The sequence below is a fragment of the Balaenoptera acutorostrata genome, chromosome 14, assembly GCF_949987535.1.
Source record: "Balaenoptera acutorostrata chromosome 14, mBalAcu1.1, whole genome shotgun sequence".
NCBI classification, from domain to species: domain Eukaryota; kingdom Metazoa; phylum Chordata; class Mammalia; order Artiodactyla; family Balaenopteridae; genus Balaenoptera; species Balaenoptera acutorostrata.
In genome coordinates, this window is record NC_080077.1 from 76383640 (window position 1) to 76402454 (window position 18815).

Here is an 18815-nt window from a genome sequence, read left to right on the forward strand (position 1 = left end):
TATTCAGATAACATAATCTTTAGTTATCTATTGAATGGATTCCCCACAAAAAGGAATTGTATCTTATCAGTCAGCATATATACAGTGAGACTTATTACATTAATGTCTTCTGGAAATTGGATTGAGAAGTATACAGTCTTATTATATTGATTCAATAGCTCAAAAGCTTCCTTTGTGAGGTTAGCTGAAATTTGGTGTGTACCAAATTATTACTTTTCCATTAGCTTGGAATTTAAAGGGGTCTAAGAGATTGAACATGGAAGAACTGTTTTCATGGACATTTTTCATTTACTTGCAATACTGCCATATCCTGAGAAACAATATTTAGTCAATGAAAAATGTGATCAAGAATACAATCAGGCTCAAAGAATATTCATTTATTTACTTCTTGGGGCTGGGATTATAAAGTCCTACATTATTGATTGGGTCATTACTGTTTCTAGAATTTTCCAGGCCCCTTTGATTTGGGCTAAGATAAAGCATCATAGCACAGTTATTTTATTGGGGGAATTAATGGGTTTCATAGTTCACTGCATTTAAGCAACAGACAAATTTGAAAAGTGGTTAACTGAGCCATCAATTAATTATCGTCTACACTTGGGAGAAAGATGTTTAATGCAAGTCTATGTGAAGTAGAGAATGACCAACCAGAAAAACTCAATTAAAAAAATATATGGAGGAATAGATTGTCTTTGAAGTTCTGTCTCATCAGAGTACATAAATGGAGCAAAAGTCCCAATCCAGTGTGTGCTCAAGTAAAATTGGACAGGATAATATAGTGACTAGTAGAAACTTCAGGGAGCAATACCATTATTGCTCACATCAGTTTTCTGACTTAGATGCTACATATTGGTCAGGCTACATATTTTGTAAGGCTTTTATTTATTTAAGGATCTATTTATGTATTTATGGAATATTGTTCTTAGAAAGACATAAAAGGGATTCAGAATATACTTTTCTATAATATCCTTTGTAAAAAGTAGGGCCTCGAAGAAAGGATTTGAATTCTGGGGACACCTCATAAAGAGTCTTTGTAAGTATAACCAGATATTGGTTTCACAGCCAATGATGGACTCTTTCAGATGGAGACTGGGATTACTCCACGGATTTAGAACAGGCTTCATCCTAAAGACCACACCAAAATTCTAGTCAATTCTAGGCAATATCTTCTTTTATTTCCAGGAGAATAAACAGGAGAAAAGTGAGGAGTTCAGAGAGTAAGAGATTTCTTTAGAAGTGCTATTGTGCTGCAAGCTAAGCACATTTTTTTTCAGGTTTTTTCCCAAAAGCTGATGATTGGGAGAAGAATTCTAGTAATAGAAGTAAAGATCCTATATTATGCCTCATCCCAAGTCTCATAGATTTAGGACCACTGTTTATTTCCCTTTTCTGAGATCAGATTTGTCAGCCATAACCCCGTGGGGTACACTTAGCCATGCTTCCTACCCATTTCCTTCTGGTCAAATGAGGAGGCTTAGTGATATAAAAAAGGCTTGTCTCACTGAGAGGCAAATGAACTTGATATCTGGGCCAAAAACAGTCAAAATGCGAAGAAGATTATGTAGCTGATGCCCTAATGTGATTTGAGAAATTAATAGGAATTTCCCAAAAGGCACAAAGGGTAGAATTTCTCAACAAATAGAATATCAGTGTCTAGATTATAGGCTAGACAACCCATAGGCAGGAAGACATAGGTCAGAGCACTGGAGTTTTTCTTCCCCTTTAAACAAAATGTGCCTGAGCTTTGAACCAAAGTCCAGAGGCTTCTTCATTTTCCACCTTAAGGAAGCCAGACCCGCTTACCATGAACAGGCCCAGCTGCTATCACCTATCCTCTTGCAAATTTCTGTTTCTTTGCTCCTCAAAAAATTTTGAGAATCATCCCCTCTCAAGTCAACTCAGGGCACTGAATATTATAGATTTATGTTTTTCAAGCCATCAGATGACTTCGGCCGAGGATCAAAAAGTCTTTTGGCCGGTGGTACAACTGAGATTTTTTTTTCCTACTCAGGGAATAAAAAGTTAAGTCTCCTCTCCGATCAGCTTCATTCTTCAACTAATCTCTCTTGGCTGATGAGCACAGCGGAGGCATGTCAGCCAGGGAATTTCATCGTTACAGGTTTTAGCAAACATACAAGTGAAACACACAAAATACACTAGCACTACCGGTGCTTGGGTCCGTAATTGCAGTGTAAAGGAAGAAAAGCGAACACTACGGCTTCTCATGTCAGAGGTGGGACCCACTGATTGTTTACGGTTTTCCTCTTTTGACGTAACATTTGTACATAGTGAAATGCACAAGTCTTAAGTGAGCATTCATGAGATTTGACAAATGCATGTACTTGTGTAACCCAAACCTCTTTATCATCACCCCAGAAACTTCTAGTTTGTCCCTTCCCAATTAGTTAATGCCCTAGTTCATCCTTCAGAGGCAACTACTGTTCTGATTTTTTTTTTCTCCATAAAATAGTTTTGCCTGTTTAGAATTCCATACATAATTGGAATAATATTGTATGTATTCTTTTGTGTAAGACTTCTGTATTAGTTTGCTAGAGCTGCCATAAAAATTACCACAGACTAATGGTGTAAACAACAGAAATGCATTTTCTCACAGTTCTGGAGGCTAAAAGTCCAAGATCAAGATGTTGGCAGATTTGGTTTCTTCTGAGGCCTCTTTCTTTGGCTGGCAAATGACTACATTCTTGCTGTGTCCTCACATGGTTGTCCCTTTGTCTCTGTGTTGTCTGTGTCCTAATTTCCTCTTCTTATAAAGAACCAGCATATTGCATTGAGGCCCACCCATATAATCTCATTTTACCTAAATTACTTCTTGAAATGTCCTATATCCAAACACAGTCATATACCGAGGTATTACTATAAACAGGACTTCAATATATACATTTTGGGGGTGGAGGGACACAAGTCAGCCCATAACAGCTTTTTTTAATCATCAGAATGTTTTTGAGATTTATCCATGTTGATTGTGTCAGTAGGTTGCCCTTTTTTATTTCTGAGTACCATTTCATTATATGAATATACCATAGTTTACTTACTCTATTAATGGATACTTATATTTTAATTTATATTTTAATTTATCTTGACTCAAGATCTAGGAGTGAAATTGCTGGTTATAAGAATAGATGTATGTTTAATTTTATTCAAAACTTCCAGAAATTTTTCCAGAGGTGGTACCACTTTACATTCCTACTATCAATTTCTGAGAATTCTTGTTGCTACAAATCCTTATTAACATTTGGTGTTGTTGGTATTTTAATATACTTATTGGTTTTAGTCATTCAGGTAGGTGTGTAGTGGTATCTCATTGTGGTTTTAATTTTCATTTCTCCCAATGATGTAGAATACTTTTGCATGTGCTAGACTATTTTAACTTACAAATGGAGAGCACCTGGAGATCTCCAGGAAATACTTATGTGAAGCAAAGGTTTTCAATGTGTCCATCACCAAAATCCTCTAAAAACTTAGTTCTGATATTGTACCTGATGTTTCTGACTTCTCTGATCATCCCAAGAGTGACTTGAATGTAAGTAGGTACAAATTATCTAAGGGTATGGCATTGGCCTTGAAGAATCAGAAGGACGGGGTGTGTGTATGACTCTATATTTCTATGTTTCTCGGTGTTCCATGAAAAAACAACAATGTGCGAAGAAGGAGAGAAGAAGGAGAAGGAAAAAAAAAGAGAGAGAGCGGAAAGTTCTTTTTTCTGTAATTAAAATTGGCCTAGATAACAACTGGACAGGCAGTTGGAAAACTGTGATGTTAGATCTCTATCTCACTCCACTCACCAATATAAATTCTAGATGGAGAAAAAAATCTATTTAATCATTTAAAATCAAACATATACTCAGATTTATAAAGTCAAGTATTTCTTCAGTGTTTATAATGGAAATATTAGTCCTTTATTCCTCCTCTCTTTTGCCCTCCTCAAGTCCTCTTTCCCCAGGCATCCACCTTCAAGAATTTCAGCTATGCTTAGACTTTACTTCTTTATATTAATTTTTAAATTTAATTTTTCAGTTTATGGAGATATAATTGATGTATAATATTGTACTTATGTAAGGTGTACAACATAATAAGTTAATATATGGATATATTATGAAATGATCACAACTAGTTAACATCTATCACCTCACATAGTTACAATTTTTCTTGTGATAAGAACTTTTAATATTCACTCTCTTAGCAACTTTCACATATGCAATACAGTGTTGGTAACTACAGTCACCATACTGCACATTACATCCCCAGGGCTTCTTTATTTTATAACTGGAAGTTTGTACCTCTTGACACCTTTCACCCATTTTGCCCTCCCCTGACCCTCTCCTGCCTCTGGCAACCACCATCTGTTCTCTGTTCCTAACAGTTTGGGTTTTTTTCTTTTTTTAGATTCCACATATAAGTGAAATCATACAGTATTGTCTTTCTCTGTCTGTCTTATTTCACTTAGTGTAACGCCCTGAAGATCCATCCATGTTGTCCCAAATAGCAGGATTTCCTTTTTCATGGATGAAAAATATTACATTTTATATATCACATTGTCTTTATCCATTTATTCCTCATGGACACTTAGGTTGTTTTCATGTCTTGGCTATTGTAAATAATGTTGAAATGAACATGGGGGTGCAGATATCTCTTCAATACAGTGATTTCACTTCCTTCAGAAGTACCTAGAAATCATATGGTGGTTCTATTTTTAATTTTTTGAGGAATGTCCATGCTGTTTTCCATAGTGGCTGCACCAATTTCATTCATTCCCACCAACAATGCACAAGGATCCTCTTTTCTCCACAACCTCACCAAAGCTTGTTATCTCTTGCCATTTTGATGATAGCCATTCTAACAGGTATAAGGTGAAATCTCATTGTAGTCTTGATTTGCATTTCCCTAATGTTTAGTAATGTTTACCACCTTTTTAACACACCTGTTGGCTATTTGTATATCTTCTTTGAAAAAATGTCTATTCAGTTTCTCTGCCCTTTATAAAATCAGATTGTTTTTTGGTTATCTAGTTGTATGATTTTTAAAAAACATTTTAGATATACATTTTAATGTATTTTAGATATTAGCCCCTTATCAGATATGATTTACAAGTATTTTCTCCCATGTCATAGGTTGCCTTTTCATTTTGTTGATGGTTTCCTTTGTTAAGCAGATACATTTTAGTTTCATGGAGTCCCACTTGTTTCTGTTTTTGTTGCCTTTGCTTTTGGTGTCAAATTCAAAAAAATCATTGCCAAGGCCAGTGTTAAAGAATTTATACCCCTCGGTTTTCTTCTAGGAGTTTTATGGTTTCAGGTTTTATGTCCAAGTCTTTAATCCATTTTGAGTTGATGTTTGTGTATGGTATGAGATAGTGGTCCAGTTTTCCTAACACCATTTATTGAAGAGACTGTCCTTTCCCCATTGTATATTCTTGGAACCTTTGTCATAAATTAATTGACCATATAAGCATGCATTTATTTCTGGGCTCGCTATTCTGTTCCATTGATCTATGTGTCTGTTTTAATGTTAATACCACACTGTTTGATAACTATGGCTTTGTAATATAGTTTGAAATCAGGAAGTATGATGCCTTCAGCTTTGTTCTTTCTTAGGATTGCTTTGGCTATTTGGGTCTTTTGTGGTTCCATAGAAATTTACGGATTGTTTGTTCTATTTTTGTGAAAAATGCCATTGGAATTTTGACAGGGATTTTATTGAATCTGTAAATTACTTTAGGTAGTAAGGACATTTTAATAATATTAATTATTCCAATCTATGAAGAGCCTATCTTTCCATTTATTGTGTCCTCCTCAATTTCTTTGATCAATGTCTTTCAGTTTTCAGTGTATAGGCCTTCTACCTCCTTGTTTAGATTTATCATTAGATAATTTACTCTTTTTTAATGTAATTGTAAATGGGATTGTTTTCTTAATTTCTCTTTCAAATAGGTCATTATTAGTGTATAGAAATGCAATGGATTTTTTATTTTTAATTTTTTTTACCACTATATAGGTCATTTCTATTTAATTAAGAAATTCATAATTTTAAAGAGACAATGACAAACTAGAACACATCCACAGGAAGACAGGATAGTGAAACTTCTAGAAACTACGTTCAAAAAAACAGTTGAAGAATTCAATTAAATATTTATTGAACAAATGCAGAATAAATGAACTAGGGGGTGGTTTTAACCTGAAGATACAATAAACAACTTCAAATATTCAGAGGGCTGTCACACAAAAAATGAAAGACTTGTTCAGTATTTCTCCAAAGGGCAAAACTTGACCCAAGGGCTAAATATAAGCAACCAATAGGCTGCAGGACAGTCGTACAAAGTGTATCATCACTTAATAGCTTCTTTCCCAAACAATGCATTCCACATTTACATTTCCCTTCTTCTGAAAGGAAATATTACAACTTAATACTTCTCATGAATGCCTTTAATAAGTCACATTTTCATGGCAAGCCCTCCACTGCCAGCAATGGATGTACTCACACGCTCAGAAAAAAAATCTAGAGTTAACAAGCTGGTTTACTAGGGAGATGGTCTGTGTTCCTCAGCTCTATCTCAGCATTTTATATTTGTGATTCTCAGGAGGGCAGAGAAAAAGAGCATATTCTCCAAAGGGGGTGAATTAGAGTCCCGAGCACTTCAGATACTGCCCCTGGGGACAGTCCTCCTCAAACCCCAGATGCATCACTGCAACTATCAACCTGTGGTAGAGATGGGAGTGTGTTGTGTGCTGGGGCAGAAAAAAACAGCTGACAACCACTGTTCTACATGAAGCAGGAGAGCTGTATTTTATGAGTCACTAGGAAATATAAACTGACTGCCTAATACTGATGGGCTCCATCCAAACTGCCAAATATTACAAAATGAGAATTGTTTCAACAACCATTCAACATGTTTAAGGACAAAAAATATATAATATACTTTATATTAGGTATGTATTTTATCACATACTCAGTAAGGAATGCTGAGGTGCTTAATCCATCCAATAAAATTGAAAATAAACATTTTACATTTTTCTGTCAGTATTCAGGATTCTGAAGGTGGATCTTGAACTCAGAATGATAAGTCAGTTTTCGAGGAAAGCCACATAATCGGTGAGTCTGGCTAACTGCTGTTCATTGGGGATGGGTGGAACGGGGGCAGGCTCTGAAAAGGGAATAAACCTGTTAAAGGAAACATCCAGGGCCCCTGCAACTGGCTTTTTGGGCATGACCATCCTTGTGGTGGAGTCGGCCTGCCATCCTTGTTCTAGGATACCTTTCACAGCCTCTTCCATGGGAAGTCCAACAAAGGCTACGAAATTGTCGGTGATGATGGAGGTACATGCCTGAGAGACCAGGGCGAAGGCTCGCCTCCGGGTGGCATCTCTAAGTGCCTCCATGATTGGCTGGACTGTCTCAGACCACGGGTGAGCGCTGATGGTGGTATAGAGCCCGGGGAAATCCCTCTGCCAGATTCTTTGTCCTACCAACCAAATTCCCCCAAGTTCAGAATTTGCAGATTTTATAGCAGGTGGTATTCTTTTCCAAAGATATCTTGCATTATTCATGTCATTGTAAAGCAGATATAAAGCTAGAAGCTGACCATACACTGGGGGTGTAGCAATTCCTCCTGGAGCCTCGAGCTCCTGGTTCTCACACTGATCCAGCAACTTTCTGAAACTAAAGGAACTTTCCGCCATCACTGCCACTGGCATTTTCCCGGCCGGTCCCGCCACCGGACCTCCCCGCCGAGCCGGACCTCAGACTGTCCCTCGGGGCGTCGCGCCCGCCTGATTTTTTAATATTGATTTTGTATCTTGCAATTTTATTGAATTTATTTTCTAACAGATTTTTTGGTGGAGTCTTTAGGATCTTCTATATGTAACATCATGCCATCTGCAAATAGAGACAGTTTTACTTTTCCCCTTTCCTATTTGAATGCCTTTTATTTCTTTTTCTTGCCTAATTGTTCTGGCTAGGGTTTCCTATACTGTGTTGATTAAAAGTGGTAAGAGAGAACATCCTTGCTCTGTGCTTGATCTTAGAGAAAAATCTTTCAGCTTTTCACCATTGAGTATGTTAGCTGTGGGTTTGTCATATATAGTCTTTATCATGTTCAGGCGGATTCCCTCTATACCCACTTTGTGGAGAGTTTTATCATGAATGAGTGTTGAACTTTGTCAAGTGTTTTTTCTGCATCTATTGAGATAATAATATGATTTTATCCTTTATTTTGCTTAGGTAGTATATCACGCCTCTTGATGGGGAACGGTATGCTTCTAGAACAGCATGTGGAATGTAGAATTAAATGCGGTCAATTTGGAGACTACAATCTTCTACAGTGTTTCTGTTTCTTATGTTTCATAGAGGAAAGGGAAAGGAGAGAGCAAGGCCTGGTGAGAGAGAAGTCTAGAGAGGTAAGCAGTCATCAGATTATGACTGGTCATTTAGACCTAAGAGTGTCAGACTATATCATGAAGGCAGTGTGTCCTTTTGAAGGAGGGGTGACACAATCAAAATAAAGTTTTATCAAAATTACGTGGGCTCTGGAGTGGAAGAAGCAACAGTGGAAGCAGGAACAACAGTTAGGAGGCTGGTTTAGTAAATCAGTCAAGAAGTGATGTTGGCCTAAACTACAGAATTTGGAGAGTGGTGCAAGACAGCTTTGAGATCTTTAGGAGGTAGAATCATTAGTACTTGGAGACTGACTGGGGCCAGGAGTGATAGGAAGCATTCTGTCTTGTGTGACAGGGCACATTGGGGGGTGGTTCCACTTACCAAGATGAGGGACACAGGAGGAGGGGCAGATATGGAAATAGGTGGAGAGTAAAAGATAGTTTAGTTTTATGCATGTTACGTGGGGGGTAACTGTGGTGTTACCTGTTGAGATATCTTATTGTTCATTCAAAAAAAATGTGGAGCCCAGCAATAAAATAAAGTTTGACAGTCATTAGCCTATAAATCTTAATGAAAGGAATACAAGTGGTTGAGGTCACTTAAAGTTTGTGAAAAGTAAAAGGAGAAGGATTCTAGGATAGGACCCCAAGACACAAAATAATTTAAAGAAAATTACAGCCACCTGAATCTAAAACTGCACATATCTTCTAAAAACTATACAGATCAGGAGAGTAAGTAAAACCACACAGACCCATGCCCACGACATAACTAGGAGGTAAAGAATATCATAAATTCATTTACAGGGAAGAAGGGAAATAAATAACTAGTTGTAAAGGCAACTCTGGAGCACATATCAAAGTAGAGTCAGGTAGAGTCTTCATGAAAAAGAGAAGGCAGTGTTAGTCTAGTGGAGATGGAAAATAGAGTTTTAAAAAGATATCACCTTGTGTATGAGAACACTAACTCCTGAAAGTCAAAAGAAAGTATCTCAAAAGTGCAGGGGACCTAAGATGGAAATCTTGAGAGGGTCCCACTTGTGCAGACTTGAAAAAACTTGGTGGCGAGGCAAAAAAGGGGGAAAAACCAGTAGAAAACAAATATCTAAATAAATAAAAGAGAATCACAAATAAAAAGACAAACTAATTCTTCTCATCACAAAAGTTGCCATTTTTAAAGAAATTTCAGTTTATTATACCAACAGAAGAGAGTGTTCTTGAACTAAGAAAACTAGGAAGCTACCAAATGCCCAACACCTGCCTACATAGAATTATTTCTTTTTGCTAATCCAATAAAATATAAGATATTGGAAAACAGAAAATAGGTAACAACAACCATAAAAACTATAAGAAGACAAAAAATAGAAAACATTTCTGTTGATGAAAATTCTTCTGAAAACCATGAAGAGTGGAAAAACTAAATTATAATGTCATTAAATAAACATTTGCATATATTACAAAAACACCACCCCAGTCAGAAACTTCAAAAATTCAGAAGGGTGGGGGGAGGACTATGAGAACTAAGCAAACTCCAGAAAGAAACAGAAGAGAAAGAAAATCATCTCATAAATGAAGATTAAACTACAAGGTGACCAAGAGAGAACAGAATTAATGAAAAATACAAGAAGGGGTATTGAGGAAATGAATTAAAATAGTCAAGAGCATGAATATAAAATAGAAAAACAATCAGAGAAAGTGATAGCTATAGAAGATGGGCAAAGATGATCTTACATACATATAATTGGAGTCCTTGAATAAGAAAAACAAAGTGATACAATAGAATTGTTATTTAAAGTTGTAATTCAAAAAACTTCCCAGATGGTCAACTCAGAGACATATCCTGTGAAACTTAGACTTTATTCATAAAGACAAAAAAGTCTCTGGGCCTTCAGGCAAAAAGACCAAATAACTTACACAGGAACAAAATCAAGTTGAAACCAGAGTTTGTGAAAGCAAGATAGAAAGCAAGACAACTTTGGACCAAACTTTTTTTTAAAGAAAGAACAGAAAGTGTAAGTCAAAGATTTCATATCTAGACAAGTTGTCCTTCAAGTACTAAGGCTATATGGAAACAGTTTCAAAAATGTGAGCACTCAAGGAGTACTGTATTCACAAATATAACTAGAGGGTGAGCTTTATACAACCTAAAGAAGACTGGAGAAACCCTGGCACATGGACTGATGGTACACATTGAATATATTTCAATGTAGATCTAAGATTAAAACTTAAGGGCAGAGGGAGAGTGTATAAGCATTTTATGTTCTGATGAAATAGAAATAAACCAACCCCTCACAAAAAAAGTAGAAAGTAGAACAAACTCACTGCTGTACAGGTAATATGTGCAGTCAAAATATATCAGGGGCTTCCCTGGTGGTGCAGTGGTTGAGAATCTGCCTGCTAATGCAGGGGACACGGGTTCGAGCCCTGGTCTGGGAAGATCCCACATGCCACGGAGCAGCTGGGCCCGTGAGCCACAATTGCTGAGCCTGCGCGTCTGGAGCCTGTGCCCTGCAGCGGGAGGGGCCGCGATAGAGAAAGGCCCGCGCACCGCGATGAAGGGCGGTCCCCGCACCGCGATGAAGAGTGGCCCCCGCTTGCCGCAACTGGAGAAAGCCCTCGCACGAACCGAAGACCCAACACAGCCAAAAATAAAAAAATAAATAAATAAATAAATAAGAAAATCCTTAAAAAAAAAAAAAATATATATATATATATCAGAGTTGACAAGCCAAATGGTAGAGGCTGCCGAAAGAGAAAAGTGAAGGTTTTTTGTTGTTTTTATTTTTTACAAAAGATGTTAGAAAAATTATAACCTAGAAGAAAAGCAAAGCCTTTCTAAACACCAAAAGAAACAGTAAGAAAAAAAAAAGAGCAGAAAGATATCAGATATAGAAAGAAAAATGGTAACTATAACTAATATTGATAGTAAATATAACATAAAATGATACTACAGACTTGAACCAGGATGTATTGTTAAGTGGAAAAAGCAGGTTACAAGAAGTGTATATAATATGGTAGCATTTGTGAAGAAATATGGGTGAAAAAAGAATAGACATATGCAATTTTTACAAAAAAGAAATATCAGAACCTAATAAAAATGGTTACCCATCAGAGATGGGTGGGAATGAGATGGGATGGATGGGGGCGGGGTAGTGAGACTTCTTTGAGTTTACCTTTTAATCTGAACCATTTAAAAGTTTGTACCTATACAAAAAATAAAATAAAATTTTAAAAAATGAAAAAACAAACCCTACAATTGAATACAAGCCAAAATAAATTAGTCTTTCTGTCAAAGTGATAATATTACCATACACACACAAAAACTCGATTTAAGTCAGTACTTTGAACTCAGTACTATGTACACTTTCAACTAGATACATTCTAAAGACAAAAAGAGTTGCAAAGAAATATTAAACTTCACATGGTAAGTTTGTTGTTGGTGAGATTGCAGTCATCTAAAACAGTTTGTATGTATTGTAAGATAAAGTAAATGATTAAGTATATTGCTACTGCAGTTAGGAATCAGAATTCTCTCCATATACAGTTGACCCTTGAACAATGCAGGGGTTGGGGGTACCCACCTCCACCCAGTTGAAAATCTGAGTATAATTTATAGTCAGCCCTCCACAGTTCCTCTAATTCATGGTTCCACATCCATGGTTCAACCACCCTCTGACTTTGTTGTGCTGTCCTATTTACTATTGAAAAACATCTGTGTATAAATGGACCTGTACAGTTCAAACCTGAGTTCTTCAAGGGTCAACTGTATATATAATGGAGAAAGGCAAAGAAGAACCCCGTGGTGTTGGATTAAATTGGAAAAGAACATGAGGTCAATGAAGAAAAAAAATGTTTTTAATTGTGAAAGGCTTAAGTATATTTAATGCTGGTGGAAAGGAACAAGTGATAGGGAAAGACTGAAATAAAAGAGAAAGGGAATAATGGATAGACCAAGTTCCTGAGGGTATGAGAACAGGATCATGCATTCAGGTGGAGGCTTTAGTCTTAAATGGGAAAATGGATATTAATGTATTTAATGTATTTTAATGTATTTCAACATTCAGGAGGGAATGTTGAAAGGACAGGGACAAATATAAATAAATGTGTAGGTTTGGAGCAGGAAGCTCAAGGACTTCTGGAGTGCTGGCTCCCGTTTTCTCTGTGAAGCAGGAGATGAGCCCATCTGCTAAGGGTGACAGGCGTGATGTAGGAGGTTTTAGGATAGCAGCGAGGATTTGAAATCTACTATGGAGAATGGGAGAGAGACTTGATTGGAAGAGCATGGAAGGATTGCCAGGTAGCACTGTGGATCTGGTTGGGGTTGAAGAGCATTAATTTGTATTGGCACCAATAGATATGTTTTCGTAATTTTCTTCAGCCTTAGAATATAGGTACGTAGACATGTGGATTGGTCCAGGACTGGGGTTTTGCTAGTCCAGAGCAGTTGGAAGAACAGTGGGTTAATGTTATTGAGAATATTGGCAAGAAAATGTTAATTCAATGAATTACAGATTTTTAGATGGTTAGGGGAGGGAGCGAAGACAGAAATGTGCATATAGGGAGAAAGAGTCATCGAGTGGTTAGAGAACTCAATGAACAGAAAGAACACGTACTGAGGAATCACTAAGGGAGGGAGTTGGAGAAAGAAGGTAAGAAGTTGTGGTCAGGAAATGAGAGAGTTGGATTCAGATTTGCAGAGGTAGAGCAGTGATACTACAGTCCAGGTCTGTCATGACAGAGGTGGCTAAAATAGAGTGGAGAAGAAGGTAACTGAACATGAGAAGGTCAAGAAATTGTGAAACTTGGATATTGTATAGGCAGGTTGTCACCCAGAATGATGGCAGAAAATGGTACGGAGAGGAAGACCACAGTTAGGCGCAAAATTGTTTACTGAGTATGGGATAATTATCCATGGAACCCACAGGACTTCTGAGTCCAAGGGAGGGTGGAATGTGATACGGCTGGAACATTTGGACCTGCAAGGAGAGGGGGATTTTGCCCAAGGATTGGTTTGAAGCATCACTGGATGCGGAGGATCTGAGCTCTGCTTCCTCATTCTGAGATGCCAAGGGTGGAGAGAGCCACATTCTCCACTTGAGGAGACTTCTGGGGAAGTAGTGAGTGTCCCGGGGTAGATTGAGGCTTTAATTAAGGAAAGAAGGTGGAGTGATTCATGGCAGGGTCAGCAATTGAGGGCTCTGTGAAGTCTAACAAAGCATTACGAATGGAAGGATGGACAGAAGTTGGGGTCATAGGACACTATCATAATGAATGCACATCTCTGATTGTTTCAGAGGGGAATCATGATAGGCTAGTTTATCTTCACCACACATAGCTACTTAATGACTGTTATAGAAGGAAAGGCAGACTAAAGCCTCTAAGACTTAACAGTAGCAATGTTCAGCCATACATACTCCTGCATCATTAAAAAAAATAATAAATTTATTTATTTATTTTTGGCTGCTTTGGATCTTCATTGCTGCCCACAGGCTTTCTCTAGTAGTGGCAAGCGGGGACTACTCTTCATTGTGGTGCGCAGGCCTCTCATTGCAGTGGCTTCTCTTGTCGTGGAGCACAGGCTCTAGGTGCACGGGCTTCAGTAGTTGTGGCACGTGGGCTCAGTACTTGTGGCTCACGGGCTCCAGAGCTCAGGCTCAGTAGTTGTGGCACATGGGCTTAGTTGCTCCATGGCATGTGGGATCTTCCCAGACCAGGGCTCAAACCCATGTCCCCTGCATTGGCAGGCGTATTCTTAACCATTGCACCACCAGGGAAGTCCCTACCTGCATCATTTTATGTGAAGTTTACTCCAAAATAAAATTTTATTTTCCCACTAAAAGTGCACTTAGAGGAAGCAAATACTATAAAATCCAACGTGAACATTAAAATGGAATTCAATGTAAACCCAAGCTGATAATATAGTTTCTAAAGTACCATCTATGGACACATAGAGTTTATTTCAAAGTTATCATGGCCAGTGAAATTAAGTGGACTCTGGGTTGAGAAAATTGATTTCCAGAAAGTGAGTCATAAAGTTGGAACTCAATCTCATAGTAACAAAAGGTCCCAGAACTCCTAGCAATCTATAAAGCTGTAACTAGGAAACTCAGAAGTAAATAAATTTCTTAGAGAATGTAGCTGTAGAGTTTTAAAAAATTGAAAAGCAATGAAGGCACTGAAAGAAAAATCTGAGGCAAAATAAACATTCAAATGATTTGCTGTATGGCGCAGGTCAGGTTGGAAAACAGGAAAAATTCTACTCTGTGATATATACAAATAAAACATAGCACTATATCTAAGCATAACATATAGTTATATCTAAGCATATACATATGCACATATATATATACACATATATATAATATGTATATCCTACATATAAAAATTGTGTGTATATATCCACTTGCTGTTTTAGAAAAGCCAAACTTGGGTGGGGCTAATGGCGGACTCTGGGAGGGCTCACGCCAAGGAGTGCTTCCCAGAACTTCTGCTGCCAGTGTCCTTGTCCTCACGGTGAGACACAGCCACCCCCCGCCTCTGCAGGAGACCCTCCAACACTAGCAGGTTGCCTCTGCCAGAGCAGACCTTCATGGGCTATTGGACAATTGGTCAGTCAAGAAATGGAATGCAAAAACTATTGTGTCCGGCAGAAACTCATCATATAGATGTAAAGGGTCCAGCACTTATAAACGTACAGGAGTATCCAATAGAAAGACATGAAGGAAGATCCCAAACCTTTACTGAAGAATGTGCCTCCTGAAAGTTACCATTGGATGAAATTACCTTAATCTGCGACATCGCTACATCACATGAAAATGAGGAAAATACTCTCTATGTAGTTGCATGCAATCCCGTTTCCTTATACTTTATGAATATGACTGGGAAAAGTGGCTACTTTGTGGACCTTTTTGACATCTTCCCAAGAATGGCCAGTGGAGTCTGGTACCCATTTGTGACAGTGGCTCCGCTGAGAAATCCCCTCAAGGGTCAAGTAATTCTCCATGAGCAGCAGAGCAATGTGATCCTGTTGCTGGATACCACTAGCCAAGCCCTTCATCGTCTCATCCTACCTTCGGAAGAGTTTACACTTAAGAAAACTTCCTGGTGGAACAAGGAGGAAGCTGAAACTTACAAAATGTGTAAAGAATTTGTGCACAAAAACTGGCTAGTATTCTACAAAGAAAAAGGGAATACCCTGGCTGTGCTGGATGTTCTAGAAGGGCGAACTCACACCACCTCACTTCCCATCAACCTCCAGACAGTGTTTCTCGTTGCAGAAGACAAATGGCTTCTGGTGGAGAGCAAAACACATCAGAAATATCTTTTAACTAAGCCTGCACACGTCGCATCTGAGGACAGTAGCGTTTGCCAGTTGTATGTGCTGAAAGAGGAGCTGCCTAGCACAGGGTTTGCAGTCACACAAGAAACAGACTTCAGCATACCTCATAAGATTTCAAGTCATCAACTATCATCTGAAAATCTGAGTTCAGCTGTGGGACAAAAGATTGCCTCTCCTAACCGAATTCTCTCAGATGAGAATAGTTATGCTACAGTCGTTGTTGGTTTCCCAGATCTCATGTCACCTAGTGAAGTTTATTCTTGGAAAAGGCCAACATCTTTGCATAAATCAAGGGTCACTGATACATTCTATGGAGGGAAGAAGAAAATTGGAACTCCAAAGCAGAGCAATTGTGTGACTCTTTTGGATACTAATCAGATAGGATTTTGCCCCCAGGAGAAATCCCTCCGAAAGATGTTATCCCTCCACAAATAGCTGGTTATATAGAAGTCACTGATCTCCAATCAAAGAGACTCCAACACATCCCTATTCCTGGATCAGACTTTCTCTCACCATATACCACGTGGCTATCTACTATCTCGGACACAGATGCACTGCTGGCTGAGTGGGGCAAAGGTGGCGTTGTCACTGTTGATATGGGAGGTCGCATCTGGCTTTGGGAAACTGGACTGGAACATCTGCAGTGGTCACTCATGGAATGGAGAAACATGATTGGACGAGAAGGTGACAGACTTATGCAGATAACAATCAATAGAGAGAGTGGTGAAGATGTGAGTTCCCCCAAACACGGCAAGGAGGACCCAGACAACATGCCGCATGTGGGCGGCAGTACTTGGGCTGGCGGCACAGGGGGAAGAGACACTGCAGGTCTGGGCGGCAAAGGAGGTCCTTACCGGCTGGATGCAGGCCATGCAGTGTACCAGGTCTCTAAGGCTGAGAAAGATGCGGTTCCTGAGGAGGTGAAGAGAGCTGTGAGAGAGATGGGCCAGAGAGCGTTTCAACAGAGGCTAAAGGAGATCCAAATGAGGGAATATGATGCCGCAACCTATGAAAGGTTTTCAGGGGCTGTTCGACAGCAGGTGCACTCCCTCCGAATTATCCTGGATAATTTACAGGCTTAATGTAAAGAAAGACAGTGGCTAAGACACCAAGCTACTGGGGAACTAGATGATGCCAAGATCATTGATGGGCTGACTGGAGAAAAATCCATCTACAAACGCCGGGGTGAGCTGCCGCCACAACTGGGCAGCCCCCAAAAGAAACCCAAGCGCCTGCGCCTGGTGGTGGACGTGTCCGGCAGCATGTACCACCTTAATGGGGTGGATGGCTGGCTTGAGCGCTCGATGGAAGCCGTGTGTATGCTCATGGAGGCCTTTGAGAACTATGAGGAGAAGTTCAAGAATGACATCACTGGACACTCTGGAGATGGCTACAACATTGCTCTAGTTCCAATTAACAAGATCCCCAAGGACAATAAGCAAAGACTAGAAATTCTCAAGACGATGCACGTCCACGCTCAGTTCTGCATGAGTGGGGACCACACATTAGAGGGGACAGAACACGCCATCAAGGAAATTGTCAAAGAAGAAGCTGACGAGTACTTTGTCATTGTCTTAAGTGATGCCAACCTGTCACGCTATGGAATACATCCTGCCAAGTTTGCCCAGATCCTGACAAGCAACCCTCAAGTAAATGCTTTTGCCATTTTTATTAGATCTTTAGGTGATCAAGCAGCCAGGCTTCAGAGAACTCTACCAGCTGGCCGGTCTTTCGTTGCCATGGATACCAAGGACATCCCTCAGATTTTACAACAGATTTTCACCTCCACCATGTTGTCCAGTGTTAAGAAGTGCCCTTTATCATCCCGATGACCCTGGGATTTGAAATATGCTAGGAAGAAAGAGTATTCTGAAGAAAAGAAGAGGTCTATAAAGTGCCCCCGACTGATGACTGGATAATTCTGGCATTCCCGGGCCTTCCTGCGCTTGCTAAGTAATCAGAGTTCAGAGAAGCAGCCAGAGCAAGGCCCATGCATGGAAATCCACAACCACTGATGGGTTTATAAGTCATTAGAGGAAGCGAGTTGACCTGCATTATACAAAAGGTCAGGGTTAAGGGAAGGTGGTTTGAGAACTATGGCGTGTGGTCTGTTTCCAAAAACCTGACGGAAAGAGTACCTTGCTTTTGCCTTAATACAGCACCTGGTCACCTAGGATAACAAAAGTGACCCCAGCAAACTAAGCCTTTGATGCCACATTCTGACACTGGAATACAAGTCTGTGCAAACCCACCCAACCAACTACTCTTCAATAATTATTTTTATTTTCTCCTCCACTCTGTATTGCCCAACAAACAATGACTTTACAGTATTTAACCCACTGAAAAGTCCTTTCAATGGCAATATTCTATAAAAGGTTGGGTTTTCTCAATAATTTCATTTTCTTAGCCAAAACCAAAAGGAATCAAAAGATCCTTGGATTGCTTCCTTTCCCACGTGACTTTTTTTTTTTTTTTTAACTAACTCATCTGTTTCTGTTTCACTACTTTTTTTAAAAAAATTTTTATTTATTTATTTTTGGCTGTGTTGGGTCTTCGTTTCTGTGCAAGGGCTTTCTCCAGTTGCGGCAAGCGGGGGCCACTCTTCATTGCGGTGCGCAGCCTCTCTTTGTTGCGGAGCACAGGCTCCAGACGTGCAGGCTCAGTAGTTGTGGCTCACGGGCCCAGTTGCTCCACAGCATGTGGGATCTTCCCAGACCAGGGCTCGAACCCGGGTCCCCTGCATCGGCAGGCAGATTCTCAACCACTGCGCCACCAGGGAAGCCCCCATGTGAGTTTTAAAAGGCTTTTTAAATAATAAGGAGCAAATGTCCTATTCTCTGTGCTGCTAGGATTGGAGGGATGTCTTGCCTTGAGTTTCTTGTTTCTTCTTCTTTAGTGCTCCTCAAAAGTTTCACACTCCTCCGTTTTGGTGTCCAAAATGTAATGCTCAAAATAACAAATGCTTATGTTTTTACATAACACAAAGTAAAAACAAGGCAGTATGTTTGAACTGAATGGTAATGAGATTTCTATAGCTATAAATATAAATATATATATATTTAAAAAAAAAAAAAAGAAAAGCCAAACTT

At 39.1% G+C, this 18815-nt stretch overlaps 2 protein-coding genes across 2 annotated transcripts; one reads left to right on the forward strand and one right to left on the reverse strand.

The window, feature by feature from the left end:
* Positions 1-7039: 7039 nt before the first annotated feature.
* Positions 7040-7772, reverse strand: LOC103009831 (COP9 signalosome complex subunit 8-like). The gene has a single exon (XM_057528068.1). The coding sequence runs from the start codon at positions 7707-7709 to the stop codon at positions 7080-7082; it is 630 nt and encodes a 209-aa protein (XP_057384051.1). The 5' UTR covers positions 7710-7772; the 3' UTR covers positions 7040-7079.
* Positions 7773-13118: 5346 nt separating this feature from the next.
* On the forward strand, positions 13119-17700 carry LOC102997156 (von Willebrand factor A domain-containing protein 8-like). Its single transcript, XM_057527643.1, is given in 3 exon segments — positions 13119-13153; positions 14952-16102; positions 16105-17700. Coding segments are annotated over 3 exon segments (2640 nt in total). The 3' UTR covers positions 17559-17700.
* The last annotated feature ends 1115 nt before the right edge of the window (positions 17701-18815 follow it).

What these genes read in the sequence shown, in the direction of transcription:
- LOC103009831 (XM_057528068.1), bottom strand. Translation starts at nt 7,709, where the DNA reads ATGCCAGTGGCAGTGATGGCGGAAAGTTCCTTTAGTTTCAGAAAGTTG.